A 23,979-nucleotide genomic window follows, 5' to 3' on the forward strand; every position below is an offset into this window, starting at 1 on the left:
CGTTGTAGTTCAAAATCTGAGGTGTCGATGGCAATTTGCATTCTTTTTAGTTCATATATTTCGTCTTTAGCTATGGATAAGCTACGCTCCGTTTCTGTAACTTGTTGACGTAATGTCTTTATTTGTTCTTCTTTGTTCATTGTCCGTTTTTCCCATAACTTCCAAGACTCAAAGTCAAGTTTCAGATTTTTGTTTTCCTTCTCCAATTTTTTCATTCTTTCATTAGATTTGTCGATCTCAGCTCTAATTTTAGAAATGTCATCATTTTTTTTTGGGACAGTGTATTTTTAGATGCCTTTGTTTCAGAGACTCAACCTCAGATTTTAGTGATTTGTTTTCTGTTCTGAGATTTTCATTTTCTGTTCTTACAATTTGTAGCTTAAGCTCATAGTTTTCTTCCATATAGTTGACAATAATATTGTTAAACCTTTTATCAAAGGTTCCAGGATGTTGCTCATTCATTGGAGAGAATTCATCACAGATTCTTAATAAGGTTGGCGGAGAACAAGCAGTTTGTGAGTTTGGATTAGAATCCATTTTTGTTAGTGTCGGGGGAGAATCAGATATGTCGATCCTCTCCATTTCTTTTTCCATATGTATACCATTTGTATTAGCTTGGCATTTGTATATCTTCTTTTTTTCGTTTTTCTTTTTCTGTTTCTTATCAGCCATCGCCTAGTCGTATCAAAAAGCTATTGTAAACCGAGAGTCGATCAAGCGTGAAATTTTTTTTTTTTTTTAACTTTAGAAACTTTTTCGAAATTGCTTCCTTTTCTGTTGGTGTGTGTGTGTGTCTGTTGATCTTTTTGTGTATGTGTAGTTATATGTTTACATTTATATATATAAGTATATAATATTCTTACATGGCTTCCCAACATACAAGTTTCAATTGGATTTTTGTTTCCAATTGATCGATACTTTCTTGGTTTTTTTTGCCTCTTTCATTTTGTATATAACTGAATCATCTTTTTATACATTATGATTTACTGTATTATATCTCTAAAAAAAAAAAATAATTATTTATTTATAAAATATCAGAAATTATAATGTTTTTTTTACTCAAATATGAATGAAAGAAATAAATGTTTATTTGAATTTGAAAAAATTTGAATTTGAAAGACCAAAAACAAAAGAAAACAAAAGATCTTGACAGTCCTTTCAGTGTTGCGTAATAGCTTGCACTGGGCGGCGATTCCTTTGATCTGACAAAAGGCGCTAAAAATACGTGTCAATCTTCTCAGTAAAATCAGTTTAAATTTGTAAAAACAGCTAACAGAGATATTAAACTTTGATATTTCTTGTAACTAAGGTCGAGATCTTCACGATCGTTGATAAGTTGATTCTTTACAAAAAAAGTTTAATGTCAAATATTAAAGTAGACGGAAATTATAGAATGGTCGATTCAATTTATTTGAGTAACCTACTATACGATCGGTTTTCGTGGGGGACCAACGTAACGGCTTAGCGTTACAATACACTGACTGGAGCCTACCTGATGATCAATTTGAAAAACCAAGTTTCAACACAGATTTCAACTCCGATGCAGGTTTATTTAAGTTCAGCAGTTTTCGTATGTCTTCAGTGCTATCTATATTAAAAATCCGTTGGTTAAGAACTGAGATTTTTCGATGTTTTTAGAGCAGCAGTATTAGACAATTTTAAAAACCAACCGTTGTTTCACGACAATTAGTCGCGTGGACGCGACTCAATAGTTCATTATGTCGGTCGGTCTGTAGGTTTGTCGGTCTGTCGGTCTGTCTGTCGGTCCGGTATCACTATGCGTTTTATCGTTTTTCTGTACTTTTTGAACTGTTTTGATGTACAGACAAGTTTTAACTATGTCGGTCGGTCTGTCGGTCGGTCGGTCTGTCGGGTATCACTTTGCGTTTTCTGTACTTTTTTAACTGTTTTGATGTACAGAAAAGTTTTAAAGTACATTACTTTTTGAAAGTTCATTTTTTCTGAGAGCACGCGACTTATGGCTGTTGGCCTTAATTTCAAATCTGATGCAGCCATATGACGTCTCGAAGATGGTACCTTGGTGCCAAACAATTTTCGTCGTAATATAGCCGTGTTTGGTGTAATTTCAAAGGTCTTGACTTGGAGAATAATAATATATACAGTAAACACCTATTTTTGATATTGTAACGTCACTTCTGCTCCCCGAAATAGCAAAAAAATCACTTTGAGATTTCATAATTTACCGTAATTATGCCATTTCCGGTTATGTGACGTAACTTTTCGGAAGATAGTCGTATTTGGTAGCGAGGTTATTGATGTGTATGTGACGTTACTTCCCGTCTTATGACGTCATTACAGCTTCTTTTGCTGTACCCCGAGTATCGCACATCCGTGCTTGTTTATAAAGTACAGTGACTACTGTCGAATAAGTAGGCCTACAGCCCTCGATTTTAATTCAATTCAAGATTCAAGATATTCAAACTTCATAAAAGACGGATTTGATTATGATGAAGATGATGGTGATGATGACGATGATGATAGTGGTGATGATGATGACGGTGATAATGACGACGATTGAAAAAAATCAATTTGAAAGCCCAATTTGTGTCTCAAGTACTTGCAACTTGTTACGTTTCTAACTATCCCCTGGACAATTACCACCCGTACAACTACCACCCGTACAACTACCACCCGGACAACTACCACCCGTACAACTACCACCCGGACAACTACCACCCGTACAACTACCACCCGTACAACTACCACCCATCCAACTACCACCCGTACAACTACCACCCGTAAAACTACCACCCGCACAACTACCACCCGTACAACTACTACCCGGACAACTACCCCCTAGGAAAACTACCCTCTAGGAGAACCACTTATGACAACTAAGATCCGGACAACTAATCTCTAGGACAACTACCACACGGACAATTACCCCCTAGAAAACTTTCCTCTAGGACAACTACCCTCTTAGGACAACTAACACCCGGACAACTACCCACTAGGATAACTACCGTACACCCTAGGACAACTATCCCCTAGGACAACTACCCTCTAGGACAACTACTTTTTACTACAATTGCTATGCCCCTAGGACAACTACCCTTCCAGAACAACAACACCTTCTGAACAACCGCACCTCTAAAATATCTAATATCATGACACCTACACCGCCTTTTTTCTCACACTTTGATTATGATCTTGTAAAACTTTCTGAACTTCAAAACATAGGGAATAGAGAGATTGATCTTAAATGAAAGTTTTGGATATTTCAATATTCGTCAGCAGTTATTTGACATTAAATGAGAATTGATAACACTCCAAATTATCTTAAAACGTATTCCAATCTTGAAAAATGGGGTTATTTATTCTTTCGTGACATGAAGATGCCGTATATAAATCTAGGAACATACAGTTACCTAGCTGCACCAGTCAATCGAAAATCATAATTTAAAAAAAAAAAAAAAATTATCATCCCCTTTATATCGATATTTTGTTCTCTCTCTTCTTTTCCAAAGAGTAAGAACTTATGTCATGCTGTTCAATGATATACGTTTACTGCAAGTCCAGTAATATGGAATATTAGTTTGGCTGTTACTACTCAGAAGAACTTGAATTATTTTTTTTAATACATTTTCTCCCCACTCCTCCTTAGAAAATAGAACAAAAAACGTGTTTAAAGAACCTAAAGAATAATTATACCCATGATGTGTTTATGTCTAACTTAAACATTTATCCTCATTTTATTTTATTCCAATTCGTAGGCCTATTCTACAGCAAATTTATTATTCATTTTATGTAAGTATTTCGATGTGGAGAGCCTCTCGACGGTTATTTTTATTTGTAACTTTTAGGTTATCCGGCCTCATTGACTTACTTTTGTATTGTTTTTTTGTAATGTTCTGTATATTGGCGAAATAAATGATATGATATGATATAAAGAACCTCCTAATTTTACTTTAGATTTTACAAAGCCTACACTATTAATTAATTAATTAATTACATTAGACGATTTGAAAATAAATTTTTCTCTCTTCCCTCTCTCTCCCCTTTGAAAGGTTCATAAAAGCCTTCCTATTATGAAAATATAGCTAACTGTGCCAATTGAGGAAATCATTTGCATTCTTTTTCCCAAAAAGTTTTTTGGAAATAAAAGAATCTTAGGTACATAGGCCTACGTCAATATAATACCGGTAGAATATTTTAATAATTTCACGTCAAATATTGTAAAATGTATAATTGTGGTACACCGCTTATGTAGTCCCTCTTCACACACAATTTGATTGGTCTAGGACAACTACCCTTTGGTCAACTAGGTCTACCACCCGGACAAACCGCTGGACAACTCCCTCTTAGGACAACTACCCCTTAGGACAATTACCCCCCTAGGACAATACCCCCTAGGACAATTTCCCCCTAGGACAATTTCCCCCTAGGACAACAGCCCTCTAGGACAACTACCCCCTGGACAACTGCCCCTAGCTAGGACAATTATCCCTAGCTAGGACAACTACCCTCTTGGACAACTGCTCCATGTAGTCCTACAACTACCCCTAGGACAACTGTACAGCTTTTGACAACTAACGATTGGTAACCAAATTCTTGGTAATTGTCCGGGTGGGAGGGAGGTTGTCCTAGGGGAAAGTTGTCTGGGTGGTAATTTAAAAGCAAATCATGTGATTCATATTTCATATTTTATTGTTTATAATTTAATATTTATCATACAAAATTAACCAAAGATTGTAGGCGGCGCTATACAATCTCTTATTTGACAAAAAAACTATAAATACAATTATTATACGACGTTCGTACGTGCCATCATCACTACTGCACTCCACTGATCATTTTTCTATGAAGATAAGGAATACCAAGATAAGTCTGTCCGAGTTTATCAGTAATAAATTATAATTTGAGATCCTAAATCTGACCTAGGCTAGGCCTACCTACCAGTGAGTATAATAACCTCATTAACAAAGTATATCATTGGCTTGACTCTGTAATAATAAGTATATCCACTGACTACTCGCCTCGCCTACACTGTTGTGTTGGCCTTCTCGCTAGTCTATACGGGGAACAGACGATGGTATCGGATCATCTCGGTCGCGTTTCATTTCGGTCGCGCTTCCGGTAAATCGAACTTCCGGCGATTTCTATGGAACGCCGCTCAATGCAGTACTGTACACTGTAAGCTCTAATTAAAGATCGAAGTGTAGTCTCTATTATTTTTTAGGTGTTTATTTAAAAATGATTTTATATAATTAATAATCATTATATTTAAATAAATATTGTAAAAACAGTATGTATGTTATTAATATTAGTTTAACTTTTTTTTAAATGTTTTTATAATTATATTATAAGCATTATATTTTGATATATTTTGTAAATATTCTATTTGTTTCTGACGGGAAAAATAACATACAAACTCACTTTACACTTTTGTCAATGATCATTCAATCTTTTTATTTTTAAAACAAAAACATAATTATACACAAATATTGTTTTGCATTAATGTAATGCAAAACAAACTCGTTTCACACTGTTTTTTAATTCAATCCTTTTATTTTTGAAACAAAAACGCATATACAATACAAATGTTTACATTCATCATTCAAATTGAAACCTTTTTATTTACATCTACAAACGTTATTTAATTTATCTATTTTTTTAATCTTTTATTTATTAGCAATATTTACATCTATCTCATCTACAAATCGCGAACATCATTTGATATACAGTAACGCGCGATCCAGCGTAAGGAGCGATCTCTCTGATCGTTGGCCTGCACGATACTCGTCCCAGAGGCGTAAGAGCGTTCTAGTTGCACGTCGGTAAGCTTGTCGCTGAAGCCGGTCAACAACTTCGCGATGAACTAATTCCTTTGTGATGTGAACATTCTGACTCTCTTCATGCAGCAGCCCGATTAAGAGGTAGAGTTGAAGTTTTGCAGAAATAACAAAAATAACGATATACTATAATTATCATGAGCAAGTTAACAACATAATACATAATATTAATAATTGATAAGTAATTTTCTTACCACGTCGTCCTTTTCGATTCAGTCTGTTGTGATACTGGTGTCTCGAAAACAGAGACCTCGAAAACAGAGACCAGGGTCTCTGTTTTCGAGAAAATCTCGAAAACAGAGACCCCCACTAAAACGTCTCAATATTACGTAATATAGGGGGTCTCTGTTTTCGAGATTTTCTCGAAAACAGAGACCCTGGGTCTCTGGTCTCTGTTTCCCCTATATAATACGTTATATAGGGGGTCTCTGTTCAACAGAGACCCCCACTAAAGCGTCTCAATATTACATTATATAGGGGGTCTCTATTTTCGAGAAAAACTCGAAAACAGAGACCCCCTATATAACGTATTATTTAGACGTTTTAGTGGGGGTGGAGTCCCCACTAAAACGTCTCAAGAATGACGTATCAGTAATAAACGGTAACTGATATGCCGATCAAAGAACATGCCGCAACGATAAGAAGAAATTAATGAGTTCTTGAACGCGTGTATTTTGGAATATATACAAGGTCGACGTCCTAGAAGTAAGATGTATAAATGCATGCTGTGCCTTTTAGAAGCTAAAAAGCGGGAGATTATTTAAAAAGCTGACACTAGTTTCGTAACATTTATTTACAAGCATAAAAAATAATAACGTACAATGCAATAACAAAATGATATGAGGTCAGACTTTGAGGCAGACTGGAGGATGAAGACAAATATATTGTGTTGGGCGAGCCTTAAAAAAGAAATGAATTAAAAAAAAAATAAAAAAATTGATAAATAAATAAACATAAATTCACGGTTTTTGCGATAAAAGTTGGGTGTTAATAATTTATGACCAAGCTTGGTGGGTATTTGCAACACTCTTAATAAACAGGGATTATATTAGGGGGTCTCGGGAAATCTCGAAAAAAGAGACCCCCAATATAATGATACGTTTTAGTGGGGGTCTCTGTTTTCGAATTTTTCTCAAAAACAGAGACCCCCTATATAACGTAATATTGACTTAATATTGAGACGTTTTAGTGGGGTCTCTGTTTTCGAGATTTTGTCGAAAACAGAGACCCTGTGTCTCGGGTCTCTGTTTTCGAGGTCTCTGTTTTCGAGACACCTGTTGTGATACCCCTCAAGGTCGCTGTTGGTCCTCTATGTTGTTGGGACAATATGGTTTCATTCTAATTCAATAGCACGAGACATAATGCGACACGTCAATGCATTATGCTTTTAAAAAATGTTACATTACATACATAATCGTAATAATATCTTTCAGTGCAATATAGTGTATAAAAAAGCTCAGTAAATTCTCTCACTGATTTTAACTGGCACCAAACAAATATTCCCAATTTATTCATTCATAATTATTAACATATTGGAGTCGTCTTCGTAAGCTACTTGTTGTGTCCTTAAAATATAGATAAACATTGTTACAAATGCAAACATGTTTATAAATTCGAACTGCACGTACCGAGTGCTGAAAGAGAGTTAAATCGGACAGTTAAGTCTCAATCCTACAATAGCATCCATTTTCGTATGCTTTATGCATAATTGACGCGCCATACACCACGATCAATATTGTTGAAAATTGACCTTAATTGACACGCGACCGAAATGAAACGCGACCGAGATGATCGTAATTCCAGACGATCGGGACCACGGACGACCGATCGTCCAGTGTTTTCAGAACCACGTTGGGCCCGATCGTCTTACCAGTTGGTCCCGATCGTCTTAGCGTTGGGCCCGATAGTCTTTTGTGTTATACAAAATAATGTGCCACATTTCATCATTTTTCCGCTAGTGCTCAGTGTCAACGTGCTTTTCTTGCGTACTTAAGATTTTAATTTAAAAGTAATAAATTATATTTTTTCTGATTTTATCATAATTTTACCCTATTTTCCCACAACTGGTTTTAAGAATTTCTTACCAATACTCTCGATTTATGAATAAATGTGATTGATTTTGATTGTTATTATTGTGTTGTTTGTATTCGCGTATTTATTTATTTTTTATTTTCCCGAGAATGTTTTGGGCCCGATCGTCTTGTTTGTTGGGCCCGGTCGTCTGGGCCCGATCGTCTCTGGGCCCGATCGTCTTTCACCCTTGATAGTCTCACGAATTGGGCCCGATTGTCTTGAAGTGGGCCCGATCGTCTGGGCCCGGTCGTCCGTGGTCCCGATCGTCTGATAACCGTCTATACTAGGCTAGGGAGGCCTAGGCTAGGCTTAGATTAGGTCTAGGCTAGGCCTCCTCCAAGCCTAGGCTATAGGGTTTATATTTTGACTCAAAATCTTAGGCCTAGTTATTTATAATTAAGTAACAAACTAGACTTTAATTAATTCTGACATTTAATTTTTTAAAACATGCAGACGCAGTGCTACACATACTGTACAAAAATACGATCACAAAACGTTTATGTAGGGCCCTAGGCCTAGGCTAGCCCTATGCCTAGGCTAGCCCTATGCCTATTATACAGGCTATAGGCCTACCCTTGTCATCCTCCTATGACCCGATGCATCAGTACGCATTATAAAATATTAACAGTAACTGTTGTGTGTAGGCCACCTATGTGTGTGTATTATGTGTCGTAGAATAATATTAATATATTGTCGAAATAGACTAACGCCCGTATTCTTAAACCGGACTTTAGTCGTAGTTCGAAGTTCGACTTGGAAAAGTCGTAGTTCGAGCTATTACTTCAAATTCGATTCAAAAACGAAGTATCGAAGTTTGCAGTTCGACTTAATGAAGTCAAGCTTTTAGTCGAGTTGCACACGTCTGGGTAACAAAGGCTATACATTGGCCAATGACAAGAGAGTATTTGAGGAGCAGACGAAATTTTTCGCATTGATATCACTTTCCATTTCTTACAACACTTTTTACGCATCAGGACTATATACATGAAAAATAATTTTAATCGTTAATTATTAGAACAATATCAGTATTAATTTAACAGTGAAGTATATTTGATTAACAACAAATAAAATCTTTAAAATAGATTTAGGAACCATGGCGGTACGGTAACTTTTATATTTTCTAGGCCCCCAACAAAGTATGATCGCCACGAACCACGCACTTCATAGCGTGACAAGAAAGCGCTAGGCCCCCTAAACATTCCATCGCGTGGTGAATTGCCGCATCTCCCATTGTCGCTATGGCGTGACGTAGCTCAAGTCGGACTTGCGCGAAGAAAATAATGTAATTTGTATACAGTTGTAAATAAAGATGATTTTCATTATTATAATTTATACCAATGTATATTTAATTAAGCTAATATAAATATAGATATTTCATTCTTCAATATCTGGCCAATATAACAACTCAATGACTGTTACGTTTTTTATAAACATCGTTTAAAAACCATTTAGTCGACCATTTAGTCTGCCCCCTCCAGGACTAAAAAAATCGATCAAAATCCGTCTCGATTTAGTCGAGGTTGGCCTGATTTAGTCGGTGATTTAGTTGAAGTTCGGTTTATGAATTAAAATGACGTCATTTTTTTAGTTTTAGCTCGAACTACGACTAAAGTCCGGTTTAAGAATACGGGCGTAAAAGTTGGTGAATGTATTAAGGATGGTGAGTAGAATGAATGTGATTTGTAAAATAAATCTTATATTTTTATGCTTTCTAAGTATCGTGCGCAGAAACATTTTTTTAAACATGCAAAAAGGCCTAATTTGTTACGTTTTAGATCACCGGTTATCTTTACTGTGTGGTCAACTTTATTACTGTAAGTTCCATCACCACCACCACCCAGCCCTGGCATCCAATCCCTGTAATCCTTTAATTAAATACATCTATCCAATTTTAGTATGTACTGTATTTAAGCTTAGAATTAGAGTTCTTGTGTTTCGATGTATGGCTTAAAGTATGTCAAATACAGGTTAAATGGCCCCTTTACTGTATGCTTTTCATACAATCCTTGCTTAATCTGTAAATTGTAAATGTAAAACTCTTTTTTTAACTGGTCAACAAGCTACTGTCATACAGTATGTTTTCAAATTTATTTACACTTTTGTACGATTTGTATTTTATTAAACAAATAATCCAACACAACCCTCCATTCCATGTATTTTCAACATCTTCAATGAGCAAACTAAGATTTTTGATGAACATACAAATGTAGAAATAAATGTATATTTTGACTAACAAAAAGTTTAAAATCAATTTTAGTTTTGAAAAGAGTCCTTTACAATAAAATGTAATGATAAAAAACAAGAAGATTGATGTTTCGGAACCACCATGGAACCATTTTCAAGATCAAGTGATCAAATTATACAAAAACAACAAACACCATTGGGTGACAGGAAATACTAATTGATTGGTTATTATTAACATCAAAGAAGGCCTACAATACAGTACTAAGAAATTAAGTATTAAGCTCCTCCTTCTTAATTAATAAACAATTAAAAATTTGGATTTGCACTTAGACAATATCCTGAAATGATTAAAAGTTTCAATAGGACTTATATTATGTTGCTTTAAATGCTCTTCTATGGTGCCTTTACTGTGTTCAAAAGAGTCCTGTAATTTAATTGAAAAGAAAGCTTTTGAGATACAAACAATGTATGAGGTGATGAAACAGGAAGTAAATTATGGGCATCATACAGTACATAGCAAAACTGTCATGCTAATTAATACAAATTTTAAAATACTGTACATACAGTACTAATTGTTTTAAACTTAGGGAAATTGTTATAAAATACAAACTGTACATTTTAAAATACTACAGTATATGATTTCTTAAAATGTAAGCCTTACTGTGTAATTTTAAGAATACAGATCTTTTGTACCCCCTCAAACGTACGACCATAATATTTAAATTATCTGAAACATGTGATTGAATGATATGATACCCATAATGCATTAAACAAATTATCGCCATTTTTATCAAGACTGCCTTATGATGCGCAGAGCATTTTTCTGTGCTTATTCTTCATTGAAAAGTCTTCTGAAAAGGAAAATTATCTGATTACTAATACTATACTAATTACAAGTAATCCATAAGTAAATATAGGATATTAAAGGTAAGAAATAATTAGCTTTAGAGTTTGTGACGTTCATTGTACAGTACTGTAGGTTCAAAATGCTAAAGCTGGTATTGTTGAGTAGGCCTACACTTTGGTATTTGCCATCCAAAATTATTATTATTATACAGTACTACAACTTTCAAATATTTTTAAACATTTAACCCTGAACATATATTTAGGTTGTAACTAGTTAGTAAAGGACATTAATAATAAAACTGTGCGTTTAGTAATTAATGTCGCCATTTTAATTCTGGAATGAATAATCATTGGATTACATAAACCAATTGGGCGTACTTGGCACTTCCTACTAGTATCAGTCTATTGTAAGGTTAAATGGCCTTACAGTCACAAGGAAATAAAATATGCAGTATGTCATTTTATAAACATCATTGTTTTTCCAAATTTAAAAACACAAATAAACCTGTCTTTATTACATCCACAGAAACTTGTTGGCTGCTTTCTTGATTGGTTTTTCAATAACTATATTAAAATATAGTAAATAATGTACAGTATAATGTTCAAATGGTTTAATATTAATCGTTAATAATTCACATCAATGACAAATAAAAATTAACTGTTAATCCTATATTTCAGCTTAAAAAATATAATTTGTACTAGGATTTTGTACCTTATATATTATGTTTTCCATAAATAAATTGTCCCCAATCTATTTTTAAAACATAATGTAATCATCATACAATAGTTCTGACTCATTAAATAAATAAACTGATAACCTGAATGATACAACAACACCTGATACTGATTCAATACTGTTACTTGTGATAAAATGATTATTAAGAAAATCATTAGAATTATTATTTTTACTCTTTAAAAATTATGTATATTATTATTAAAAATAAATATTTGTATCAAAAATGTTTAATTTATCACATTAATGAGTTTACAAAAAAAGTGGATATAGTTTGTTCTAATAATACATTGATATAACATTAGTATTCCAGTAAAGATAATTTTAAAATTGTGCACTGTTGCTTATCTTTTATGGTGTTAGTTCCATGAAATACAGTAGGGTACGGCAAGGGTTTATTGTGGGGAATCCCCTTTTAGGCTTTGTAAATGAAACTGGTTAAAGCCAGTACTGGTATGCATGTCAGAAGTTAGCACCCTTTAACTAGGCTGTGATTAGACAATTTTTATGTTTATGGATTTTCTAAAATAGTTTAAATTGTCTCCACAATTTACAGTTGTTTAAATTAGGAGGATTTTTTTTTTTAATTTCCTTTTTTTAACCAACTAGCAGCCCTTTGCTAGTTGTAAAAAATCTTTAACTTAGCAAAATGAGTAACCAAACTACAATATGAAGCAAGCAATTAATTTTTGGGTAAATTAACTAGATTAATTCTACGCAAAATGTAATCAAACAGAATTAAAAGATAAAAGCCTTTTCTATACCTTTACTATACTATTAAAATACACTCATTGACTGCCTGAAGATGGTTAAAAATAATGCCCGATATAACCATAACAAAATCCCTTTTATTAGGTTATAAGGCCTAAAAAAAAAAATTGTTTGTTTGCTGTCAAGTTTTTTTTTTTTGGTAGGGGGGCGGGTGGAAAAAAGTTTTTTTTTTTTTTTTTTTTTTTTTTTTAATGTTAATTTCTCTGTTAATTGCTCGCGAATTTGAGAGTAACAAAACACACTGAATAAAACAACGAGCTCAAACATCTATTCATAATTTGTTTCACACTTTAATTCTGTTTTGGGCGCGTTAGGCCCCGTGTCTAAACTAGCCTATAGGCTAGGCCTACTACACAGTAGGTCGTTGTTAGCAGGCCTAATTAAATATTTTTATTTTTAGAAGTTAGTGTACCGTATATTTCGGTGTATATAAAGTCGCACCTGTGTATAATAAGACGCACCCGACCCCTAACTGAGAGTAAAATATCGGTATTTTGTATATCGTCGATGTATAAGACGGCCGCGCCCAGCCTCAACAAGAAGGGAAGTCCCCCATTCCGTCAGTTCTTTCTAACTTGTTATGAATGAGTTTCGCACCCGCAACATCGAGTGCATGACCGCACGTGTGTGTGGGCTAGCCTCGCTCGATCCTTTTATCGAGAGGCGCACGTTTTCACGGACAATCGTATTCGATTAGTATCTATGTATCCGGGTATGTATCCTAGAAGTGTGTACGCTAAGGTCTATGCTATAATCAACTGGAGAATATACTAGTCGAATACTGTGTACACAATGTGGTTGCCAAAAGGAGGGCTCGCTCGCGCTGGGGGTACGACGGTTGTGCGTATAACTATAATACTATTCCAATCGTAAACGTTTTCAAATGAAATTTTATCGGAGCGCCTAAAACAGCTCCATAATAAACAAATCTTTTCATCATATTTAGTACAAAATCACGCTAAAATGCCTTGAAAACTAGCAGGTTGCTGTTACGCTAGTACACTGTAGCTAGGCTAGGCCTACTCTTTAGACTTTAGTAATACTAATAGGCCTAGGCCTTACCTTAAAAAGCCCAGGCTTGCCCACGAGGTGGCGATATCTGTGTGTTGAGGCATTTATGTTCGGTTTATAAGACGCACCCTTAATTTAGAGGTTAAATTTGCGTGTCAAAAGTGCGATTATACACCGAAATATACGCTACGTTATTATTTTTATTGTTTCATTCTCGCACACTCGATTTTTACACCTTTTCGGCCAAAAAAAATCATTAAAAAAACTTTTTTTTAAAAGCGCCCTCAACGTAAAAAAAAAACTTTTTCTTATTTCCGCCCCAAATTTTTGGCGAAATTAGGGGCGGCGGATGACAGCAAACAAACTATTTTTTTTTTTTTGGCCTAACTATATTTTCACCATTTACTGTAATGTATTGCCAATAAATAAGTTTGCACAGTAGCAAATGGTTATAATACAAAACTACCTAAGTACTGCTACTAAAGTACTACACATTATAATTGTATGTATAATTACACAGTACAATACAGTCAGTAGCAAAAAAGTAGACTGACAATTTAGTTTAGTTTATTAGCTAAATTTTTAAAAACAATTTTTCTCTGACTGTGCACTAACTGAACAGTAAACTTCTGATAACTGTACAAACAACGGATCATTCTTTTTAGCTGTGTACTTTTGATGATTATTGGTTTTAAATAAATAAATAAAATGTTATAATATATTATGACAATTTAGTAGTAGTTATTGAATTCGAAAGAAATATTAATAATAATTTAACATACCGTAATGTATTATTATTATACAAATATTATTTATTATTATAAAAAGGTATACTGTATGTAACAAATAATATTATACTGTACAACTTTTTTTTTTTTATTATTTTATTTTCTATATATTTCATAAAACAGTATACATTACTTAACTTGGTTACTGTACATTACAAAAGTAATACAAAATAATAATAAAGTAACCTTTTCAAGTTAAAAAAACATATGGCTATTTTTATACATAAATATCAAAACAGATTTCATTTAAACAAAAAAAAAAATGATGCGAAATAAAGTATTATTAAATACTGTATTTTTAAAAACTGTACTTTTCAATTTCTTTATACCTCTAGTCTCATATACCGATTTGAAGTGATTTATGTGAGGTTTTTGTTCGTTAACTTTGCAGTTAACTTATAAATATACAATTTTGCAGTCAGTATTAAGTTATTAATTGCATGATTATTTCTATAATTTTCAATACCAAAACATATCCTTTCTTGGGGTCTAGGACAACTACCACCCGGACAACTACCACCCGGACAATAACCCCCTGGACAATGACCCTCCTAGGACAACTACTCTCTTAGGAAAACTACCCCCTAGGATAATTACCCCCTAGGACAACTACCCGCTTAGGACAACTACCCGCTTAGGACAACTACCCTCTAGGACAACTACCCTCTAGGACAACTACCCTCTAGGACAACTACCCTCTAGGAAAATTACCCCCTAGGAAAACTACCCTCTAGCTACCCACTAGGAACAACTACAGCTTACGATTGGTAACCAAATTAATTAAGCTGCTTCTTTTGGGGCTAATTGTATTGTAAAATCAAATGGTGTGTAAAGAGGGGACTACGAGGGTGTTGTACCAAACTGTAGCGATATTTATTTTTTTTAAACTTCTAGTACAAACTATGAAAAACGATTTCCTCAATTGGCGCAGTTAGCTATGTTTTTTTAAAATAGGAAGACTAAGAAATGTATGAACTGTCAAACGGGGGAGAGAGAGATTGATTTTCAAATCGTCTAATGTAATCAATTGTTTTATATTATAGTATAGGTTTTTTTTAATCTAAAGTCAAATTAGGAGGTTCTGTTCTGTAGAAAACGAATTGGAATAAAATGAAATAAGTAGAAATTTTTTAGTCATAAACATATCATGGATATAATGATTCTTTAGGTTCTAAAAACGTTTATTGTCTTAATTTCTCAGGAGTGGAAAAAAAATGGAAAAACAAATCAATTTAAGTTCTTCTATGAAGTAGTAACAGCCAAACCAATATTTCATTATTACTGGACTTGTAGTAGTAAACGTATAATATCATTAAACAGCATAACATAATTAAGCTCTTACGGTAAAACATTTCTTTTGAAAAAGAAAAGAGAGAACAAAATCGGGCCAATTTTATCGACAATAAGGGGCTGCTCTCCAGTCCCATTATCTTACAAATTCCCTCTAGTCCAACTGCTATGCCCCTAGGATAACTACCCCTCTAGAACAACAACACTCTCTGAACAACCACATCTTCACCTTAGATTATAATTACGATCTTGTAAAACTTACTGAACTTCAAAACATAGGGAGAGAGGTTGATCTTAAATGACAATGTTTGATTGACTGGTGCAGACTGTAGGTAAACTGTATGTTCCTAGATTTATATACGGCATCTTCATGTCACACAAGAATAAAATAAGCCACCCCTTTATTTTTCAAGAATACGTTTTAATAATTTGATCAATTCGCGTTTAATGTAAAATAACTGCCGACGATACGCATATTAAAAAAATCAAAAGCTTTCATATGATCAATCACTCTCCCTATGTTTTAAAGTTCAGTAAGTTTTACAAGATCGTAAATTATAACCTAAGGTGTAGGTGTCATGATATAGGTGTGGTTGTTCAGAGGGTGTTGTTGTCCTAGGGGCATAGCAGCTGAGTTGGACTAGAAGGTAGTTGTCCTAGGAGGGTAGTTGTCCTAGAGGGTAGTTGTCCTAGATGGTAGTTGTCCTAAATGGTAGTTGTCCTAGGGGGTAGTTGTCCTAGTGGGTAGTTGTCCGGATGGGAGTTGTCCTAAGGGGGGTAGTTGTCCTAGAGAGTAGTTGTCCTAGAGGGTAGTTGTCCTAGGGGTAATTGTCCGGGTGATAGTTGTCCGGGTGATAGTTGTCCGGGTGATAGTTGTCCGGGTGATAGTTGTCCGGGTGATAGTTGTCCGGGTGATAGTTGTCCTAGGGGGTAATTGTCCGGGTGATAGTTGTCCTAGGGCCGGGTCATTGTCCGGGTGGTAGTTGTCCGGGTGGTAGTTTTCCAGGGGGTAATTTTCCAGGGGGTAGTTGTCCGGATACGCCTTTCTTTATCTAAAGTCACTTTTCTTTTAATCTTTTGTTCAATAATAACTTGTATTTTCCTCCACATGATAACAATTACTTGGCATTCCACGAATATGTGTATTAAAGTTTGTTCTTTTTCTAAACAAAATTCACAAATTGGTGATTCAACAATTGATATCTTATGTAGAAAAGAGTTAGTATAAATGATACGAGGAATAAATTTATATTCAAAGTTTTTAAGTTTGGTATTGATTGTGCATTTATGCAAAGTTATGAATATCATATCCCATTGAAATTGTGTATTAACTATTATCAAGTTCATTTTCCCATCTGGACTCGATTCTTTCAGGCACTGGTGCATATTATTCAACTTAATGAGAATACAAGTGTTTACAGCTTCTTTTTGTTTTCATCAAATTATTTATTTTAGAATTTTCGATTATTAAATTTAATGGGTTTTGTATCGGTATTCTCAAATATTAGTTGCTTCCAGTGCCTTGGAATTGAGTGTACAATTTGATGGTAAAATAAAAAATTTGGTTTAAAATTGAATCGTTAAGAATTTGGTTGCTATGAGTCAAAATATCTTTAATGTATTTGATATTTTTGTCCCACCAAACCTTATTTATACTGAATTCCTTGATTTCAAAACAAGAGCTATTCCATATTGGATTGTGATAAGATTTCTTTAACAGAGCTCGGTTCTTTGAAACTATACTCGCTCCAAGCTAATAGAACGTCTTTATTAAAACCATTGAACTGTTTAAGCATCGCGATAAAGTCGTTTCCAAATTTATGTAGGTCGCTTTAGAAAAAAAGTTTCCATTTACCATCGTTTTTTCCTAGATATCTTTTAACCCAACATGCTTTTAGACCCGCTACGTCCCATTAGGACTACTCAATCGGAAGCTGAAGCAAGCACCAGTTATAGTTCTAAGGACGACAGTTTTGCGAAAATGGAAACTCCACTATAATGACTCATTTATTAGATGAAATCAAGCAGCAGTTATAGTACTACACTTTGACATTTTTGTTAAAATGGAAACTCGACTATAATTTATAGGTACCAACTGTATTTCTGGTATTTATGAGTCCCATAACAATACTGTATTTGGCTGTCAGATAATCATTGAATTATTATCAAAACAGTCCATGAAAGTTTTTGTTTGTAATATGATACTTCACACTTGAAGTATCTAAGGGTATGTTCACTTCCAACCGATCTCTGAACTCAGGGCTTCCCCACAATGAAATAAGGTATTTTACTTCGGTTTCTCGCCAATGCGCACGCTTCGATGACATTTTAAATTAATTAATTATATAATAATATTAATAATAATACTGTACGTATAGTGTAACAACAAAAAAAAACAAATGGATCAGCTTGGCTATACGATGAGGAGCACATGTCACGATGTGATGTGGCGAATATTGTAATTTGATTGGCTAGATATCTAACCTAGGTCATATTCATCGATGCGTGACTTTCGTATTGTAAGCGACGTCCACTAAACTCATACCTTGAGCTTTCGTAGCGTACGAAATATCAGTGTCGTACGAGGTGGCTTCCACTAATCTTTTCCTGGTTCAGACCTATGGACTTGTGCACCGCGTACAATACGAAAGCATAACTCCGTAGGTCTGAACAGGCCCTAAGGCAGTGATGAAGTGACCTCCAGACTTGACCTTAGCAATAAAATAAACTAAATTGAGTCTGTTTCATATCAAAGTTATTCACTTCTGTAACAAAATTCACATTATAAAAAGAGAAAAGAAACGTTTAATTATAACTAAAAAACCATTGTCTGACAGACAATTGAAGTATTTTTTGGCTTTTAATTACATTTTTTCAGGTAAAATAACTATTATGTGACAATAAAATGACAAATTCAAAAACAAATTTGAAATAAAAAATATTTTTCAGAGGGACAATATATCTTTAAAACTGTTACGTCAATAAGCGAGCAGCGTTTTTTGTAAGAAATATTTCTTGTTTATTATAATTTCCACATTCTAAATTTAGTAAGTATTTCGTATTCTTTTCACCTTCCTCCACACATTTGGCTCTTGATCTAATCATAGAACCATGTATTTTAAATTCATAAAGTTGTTCAAGTTAATTTTTTTTAATTTTAATTTGTTCGTTTAGTGTTTGATCATTTTTATTGCAAAATTGATCTTCTAAAATTTGTATTTTATTTTGTAGTTTTTGAATGTTTTTTTTTTTTTTCATTTTATTTTGTTTACTAGCAAATTTGATTGTTGTTCTTCTTATGTTACATTTTGTCATTTCCCAAATAGTGTTAGGATTATTTTATGCACATTCTATCTTGGTGGTTTTTATTGTTTCTATAATATCCTTCACGTAGTTGGGATCCTGTAATAAACTAGTGTTCAGCTTCCAAAAACCAGGGCCTCTTTTGTGTATCAATCCATGTATTGAAAGAGATTAATGAATGGTCAGTTTTTTAAAGCCCGATATAATTGCAGTGTCGTTTACGTGTGCCCATAGAGAATATGAGATAACAAAATAGTCAATTCTACAAAATATTGGTGGGGAGTGATTTGAGTGCCATGTAAATAATTGTTTCTTTGGGTTCTGTACTCTCCAAATATCAATTAAATCTAAGTTGTCTATAACTTTATTAATTTGCTCGGTGCATTTTGGATGCGTTTGTCCCTTGCCATGTTTTTTATCGACAGATGAATTCAAAAGTGTATTAAAATCACCTCCAATGATAATAGGGTTTTTTCCGAATTCCTCAATTTTGTCACATAAAAGTTAAAAAAAAGTTACTGATTCAAGATTCAAGAATTTTTTTTTTAAACAACAATAAAAAACAAACATAAAAAATGTTGCAACAATTTAAAACGTGCAGTATTATAACAGATTAAAATACAAGATAAAAAGTTAAAAATAAAAAAACTGTTAAAAATGTAAAACTATTTAAAAATTGCATTATCGTCTTACATTAGAATTAAAAATATGAATGCTATTTACAACGAAGGATTTTCTAGTTCTACAAAAATTTGCTCTTGGAGGTCGTAGCCTAATACCTGATCTATTTAAGTTATAACAGTAATGTAACAGATGAGTGGGGTCTTTCATAATATTGTTTACTTTTTTTTAAATACTTTTTCATAGATAAATGAACAAGGCGTTAGATCAGCTTTAATAATACGTTGTGCAATTTTACGTGGTCTCTCAATCAGTATAGTTACCATAAAAACATCCAATGCTAAAAGATAAAATACTTTGAATAATACTTTGATAAAATAGAATTAAAATAGTGTTATCAACTCTAATTTGCTTGAGTTTTCTGAGAAAGTAGAGCCTTTGAGATGCCTTCTTGGAAATCATGAGAGAGTTTGACTCCCATTTTAATTTGTTGTCAATTATAGTACCTAAGTATTTGTATTGGGTTACTCTTTCAACCTCGGTTTCTTTAATAGTTATTACATTATGTTAAACTGCGGTTTTACGAAAATCTATTATCATCTCTTTGGTTTTAGTAATATTAAGTATTATTAAGTATTAAGTTCATATCCTCACACCAATTAACAAAACAATTACTGTCATCATTATTGGGTCCGTAAATGTTTGCAATGGTAAATGATTATGATTGTGTTAATTTGATTTTGATAATTTTAGGTTTAATTTTATATTTTCTTTTGTCCATTTATATACTGTATTTTGTTTACATTTATGTATTGTAGTTAAGAACTGAACCACTTTGGAAATCAGTACATTGTATTGAAAGTGTATTTCAGAATAAAGAAAGATTAAATAAATATTAAATAAATATATATAAATTTTTCATAATTGACATGTTTGCAATGATTATTTTACCATACTGGACAACCTGTCCTTAAAATAAAAAAACCTTTAAATTAGAGATAATATTTCTTCATAAAATTACTGAATCATCATTTAAAAATACCAAATGTTGTCATTTCCATATTATTTCCCAAATGATAAGTAATGTAAACCAAGCAAGTAATCATTTCAAAATAAAAAATACTTTACCACAATGCTTCTATATTGCATTGTTTGGCTTCCTCTAATCTGTTTACTCCTTTATATTTTACAGAAAATGGCAATCAAGAACTGTCAAGGGCAACTCCATCGTCCTCCGGACATCACCCAAGTTGGGAAATTAGTTGTTGTTGTGCAAGATAAACAATTTTCATCTGAACATATTACAACAATCAGTGGTCCTGATATTGGTAATTATCAATATCAGTGTTCAATCTATAGTGAAGAACATAGTAGTGAACCTACTGAAAAAGCAGGACCATTAAGAGGTCATGGTGATGTGAATTATGAACAAGGTATTATGGAAAGCTTTTTCATGCTAGTCCTGTATATTAAAAAATAATTAAAGATATATTGTCCCCCTAAAAAAAAAAAAAAAAATGTTTTTGTTGAATTATGCCATTTTATTATCACATAATAGTTATTCTCTTTGACCAAAAAATGGATTAAAAAAAAATTATTTGCCTTGAACAAAATGAAATTTAAAGCAAAACAAATATTTAAATTGATTGTAATGTAATTCAATGGGTTTTTTGGTTGAATAAAGTAATTTATTTTGTATTTTTACAAGTGAAACATTAATTTGTATCGTTTTCTACGGAAGTGATTAACTTGATTAAAACATTTTCGCGACCCATCAATTTTTTTTGCAACCCATAGGTTGAGGAACGGCGCAGTAGACCATCTCTGAATGGTAATTTACTTTTTTCCAAACCTATACTATACAGTACTAGTTACTGTTATTTGTTCATGACCACCATCTTGTTTCTTTTACAGTCACGATGACATCTTCCAGTGATAAAGAGAGCATTGAATATGGACATTCAGTTTTACACGTATTGGGCAAGAGCATCCTAACCGCAATTCCACAAACACACAGCAGTGACCCTAAGTTTGAGAGTACTGCAAGTGAAAGTGGGAAGCAATCTGTTGGAAATGACTCTCACAGTACTAAAGAAGGGAACAATTACCACAACAAAGATACACAGCAGAAGCATCAACAGGTATGGATTACATTTTTTTAATCTATTACCAAAATAAAATGTAGTATAAATCATTGGCACCTTGAGAAAAATTGGAGATATTGTGAGTAATGTCTGGTATGATAGGTCTGTAAAACCTGTTTTCCACTAGTTGAATTATTTGTGTAATTCAAAAGCTTAAATTCCTGTGCATATGTATTTAATGTATAATCAAAGCTCATTGTGAAAAACAGCCTTAAAAAGCACTCCAGTAAAGTATTAACAGTGTCCGCCCATTTATGCCCATGTTTGACGTTCTAAACTCTCTTTGCTGGCAAACCATAGTGGGGTTTCCAATGTTCCTGATATTACTATGTTTTTTCCTTTAATTTTTGTAAATAAATCTAAAAATGTTTCATTGTAGACTGGTGCTTGTGGAGATAATTCCTGTGATCCAAGTTTACCTAGCTCTGGTGGGTCTGGTGATGGAAGAGGGGGTGATGATGGCAACCAGAACAATGGTAATAGAAAGAAAAAGGAATTTATTCTTTCAAGCCAAGAAGAGGAGGAGAAGAAAGATGAGGATAGTAAGAAGCAGAAGGAAGACAAAGAAGAAATGAAGGAAAGTGAAGAATCTGGTAAAAAGTTAGTTGAGGGGGATGCCACAACAGTTACTGCCGAAGAAGAAAAACATCACAAGGTTTGTATAGAGGGTATAATTAGTTTAAATTAGTATGGAAACTTCGCTCCAACATGATTGTAAAAAAATGCCTCATGAAGTTCTCATTTCCACCATTGTTAGTCTTACTACTGTATTGTATTATTGGGGTTCATGCAAGCTACTTTCGAGAACATGGCATTCTTTGCCACCAGTTAAAGACACAAACAAGGCTACGTTATTTATAGTTTGATATTTCTAATAATGCCTTTATATAAATATCTGACCTGTTATGATTTATCACAATCTGCTTTCGCCAACCATCAAAAAGAAAGCTCTTGCCTTTAATTTCCAATGTTCGCTAAGCTAAAATATTTAAGAATCTTATAGTTGTTTTCTTAGTCTACTGTATTTATTTTGTTACTGCTTGTTTCAACGAAGAATGAATACATTGTCAATTTGGAAAGTCAATTTAAAATATTCAATTCTTTTTAAAATCCACCGCAATCTGTTTTTTTATAAACGTTATGTTAGATACATCCTTTAAATTTAAAATTTCTATTTCACTTCATCCTTTATTTTTTTTTATTCTGTCTTGTGCTGTGTTAATATTATTACTTATTAAATTAAAAAATGAATTAAAATTTAGAATGTTAGGGGTGATTCCTGTAATGTTGTGGATACAGATACTAAGAAAAGAGAAAATGAAGTTAATAACAAGGCTTGCAATAGAAGAAGGGTTTCACAGAACAGCAATTCAAAAGAGCACCAACAACCAGTTAGTAATATGCCAATGATTTTACTATTGTCCAGGAAATGTTCTTGTGTATTTGATATTATATGATAATTATATAAAGGAATAACAATATTAAATCAAATAAAGAAGCGGAAATGTAAAAGACCAGAAATGTTTTACCAGATAATATTAAACCCGTTTTCACATGGTTTAAATTTGGTTACAACTTAGTAGGACAAGTTCTTGCTCATACCCCAGTTCTGCAAATATGTAGTAAAAAATGTCTTTACATCTGTAGTCCTGTCTATTAAGAAATTAATGTAAAACTAGACAGACTTTTTGTAAAATATTCACAACTACTGATTTTCCTTTTTTAATAAAAAACCCATGAAAAATAAAACCAAACTTTTTCAGTTAATATCAATTTGTGGTGATATCGCAGGCTGTTCCTCTCAAGTAACAAATAAATGTTTTATTTTATTATATTTTTTCAGACATACATCAACATTCCTCAATGTATTGGGGAAGCCTGCAGAGATTGGCATAATGAAAGGAATGGCTTAACAGTCCGTCCGACTGAGTATTCACGATCTGGTGATTACTATCTAAGACACCTTCAAAAATGTTGTCTGGGGCATTTGCATTGTGAAGCTTGCCGTCTGTACCTAGACAGCTTTATACAGCTATTGTCAAACTTAGAGGAAGAATGTTCAGCTACAATGTATTCATTCCTTTCAGAATACATGAAGTCAACCAGTAAGCATTTTTATTCATTCAATTATTAGTACACAAGTACAATACATGGACTCAAGCTCAAATATTTATCAACTCTGGTAGAACCAGTGTTTCACTCAAACTCAAGACACTCTTACTTTCCAGTATGCTATCTCAAGGCAGAAATGTCAGTTTGAAGTTGCACTCACTGCTTCACTATACCAATGCCCATCAAATTTGATCAAACTGAATAAAACCATTATTGGAGTTAAAATGAACCCTTATACATGTTTTGTTTTGTTTATATTCAAACTCATGGATAAAGAAAACGATTATTCA

The 23,979-nt window shown here is 33.3% G+C and overlaps 1 protein-coding gene across 4 annotated transcripts in view; it reads left to right on the top strand.

The window, feature by feature from the left end:
• Positions 1-4,831: 4,831 nt before the first annotated feature.
• LOC140063657 (uncharacterized) overlaps positions 4,832-23,979 on the top strand; it is a 28,745-nt gene continuing 9,597 nt past the window's right edge. For 2 of the 4 annotated variants that reach the window (XM_072110099.1, XM_072110101.1), the window contains exons 1-6: positions 10,683-10,997; positions 20,626-20,866; positions 21,348-21,574; positions 21,957-22,232; positions 22,840-22,968; positions 23,421-23,682. In XM_072110099.1, coding sequence (XP_071966200.1) covers positions 20,629-20,866; positions 21,348-21,574; positions 21,957-22,232; positions 22,840-22,968; positions 23,421-23,682 — 1,132 coding nt within the window. In that variant the 5' untranslated portion in view covers positions 10,683-10,997; positions 20,626-20,628. Of the gene's footprint in view, positions 4,920-10,682; positions 10,998-20,625; positions 20,867-21,347; positions 21,575-21,956; positions 22,233-22,839; positions 22,969-23,420; positions 23,683-23,979 lie in introns of those variants that run through there. The other 2 variants (XM_072110100.1, XM_072110102.1) reach the window with 2 other exon arrangements.

Source organism: Antedon mediterranea, chromosome 1 (assembly GCF_964355755.1).
Source record: "Antedon mediterranea chromosome 1, ecAntMedi1.1, whole genome shotgun sequence".
In the NCBI taxonomy this organism is placed as follows: Eukaryota; Metazoa; Echinodermata; class Crinoidea; order Comatulida; family Antedonidae; genus Antedon; species Antedon mediterranea.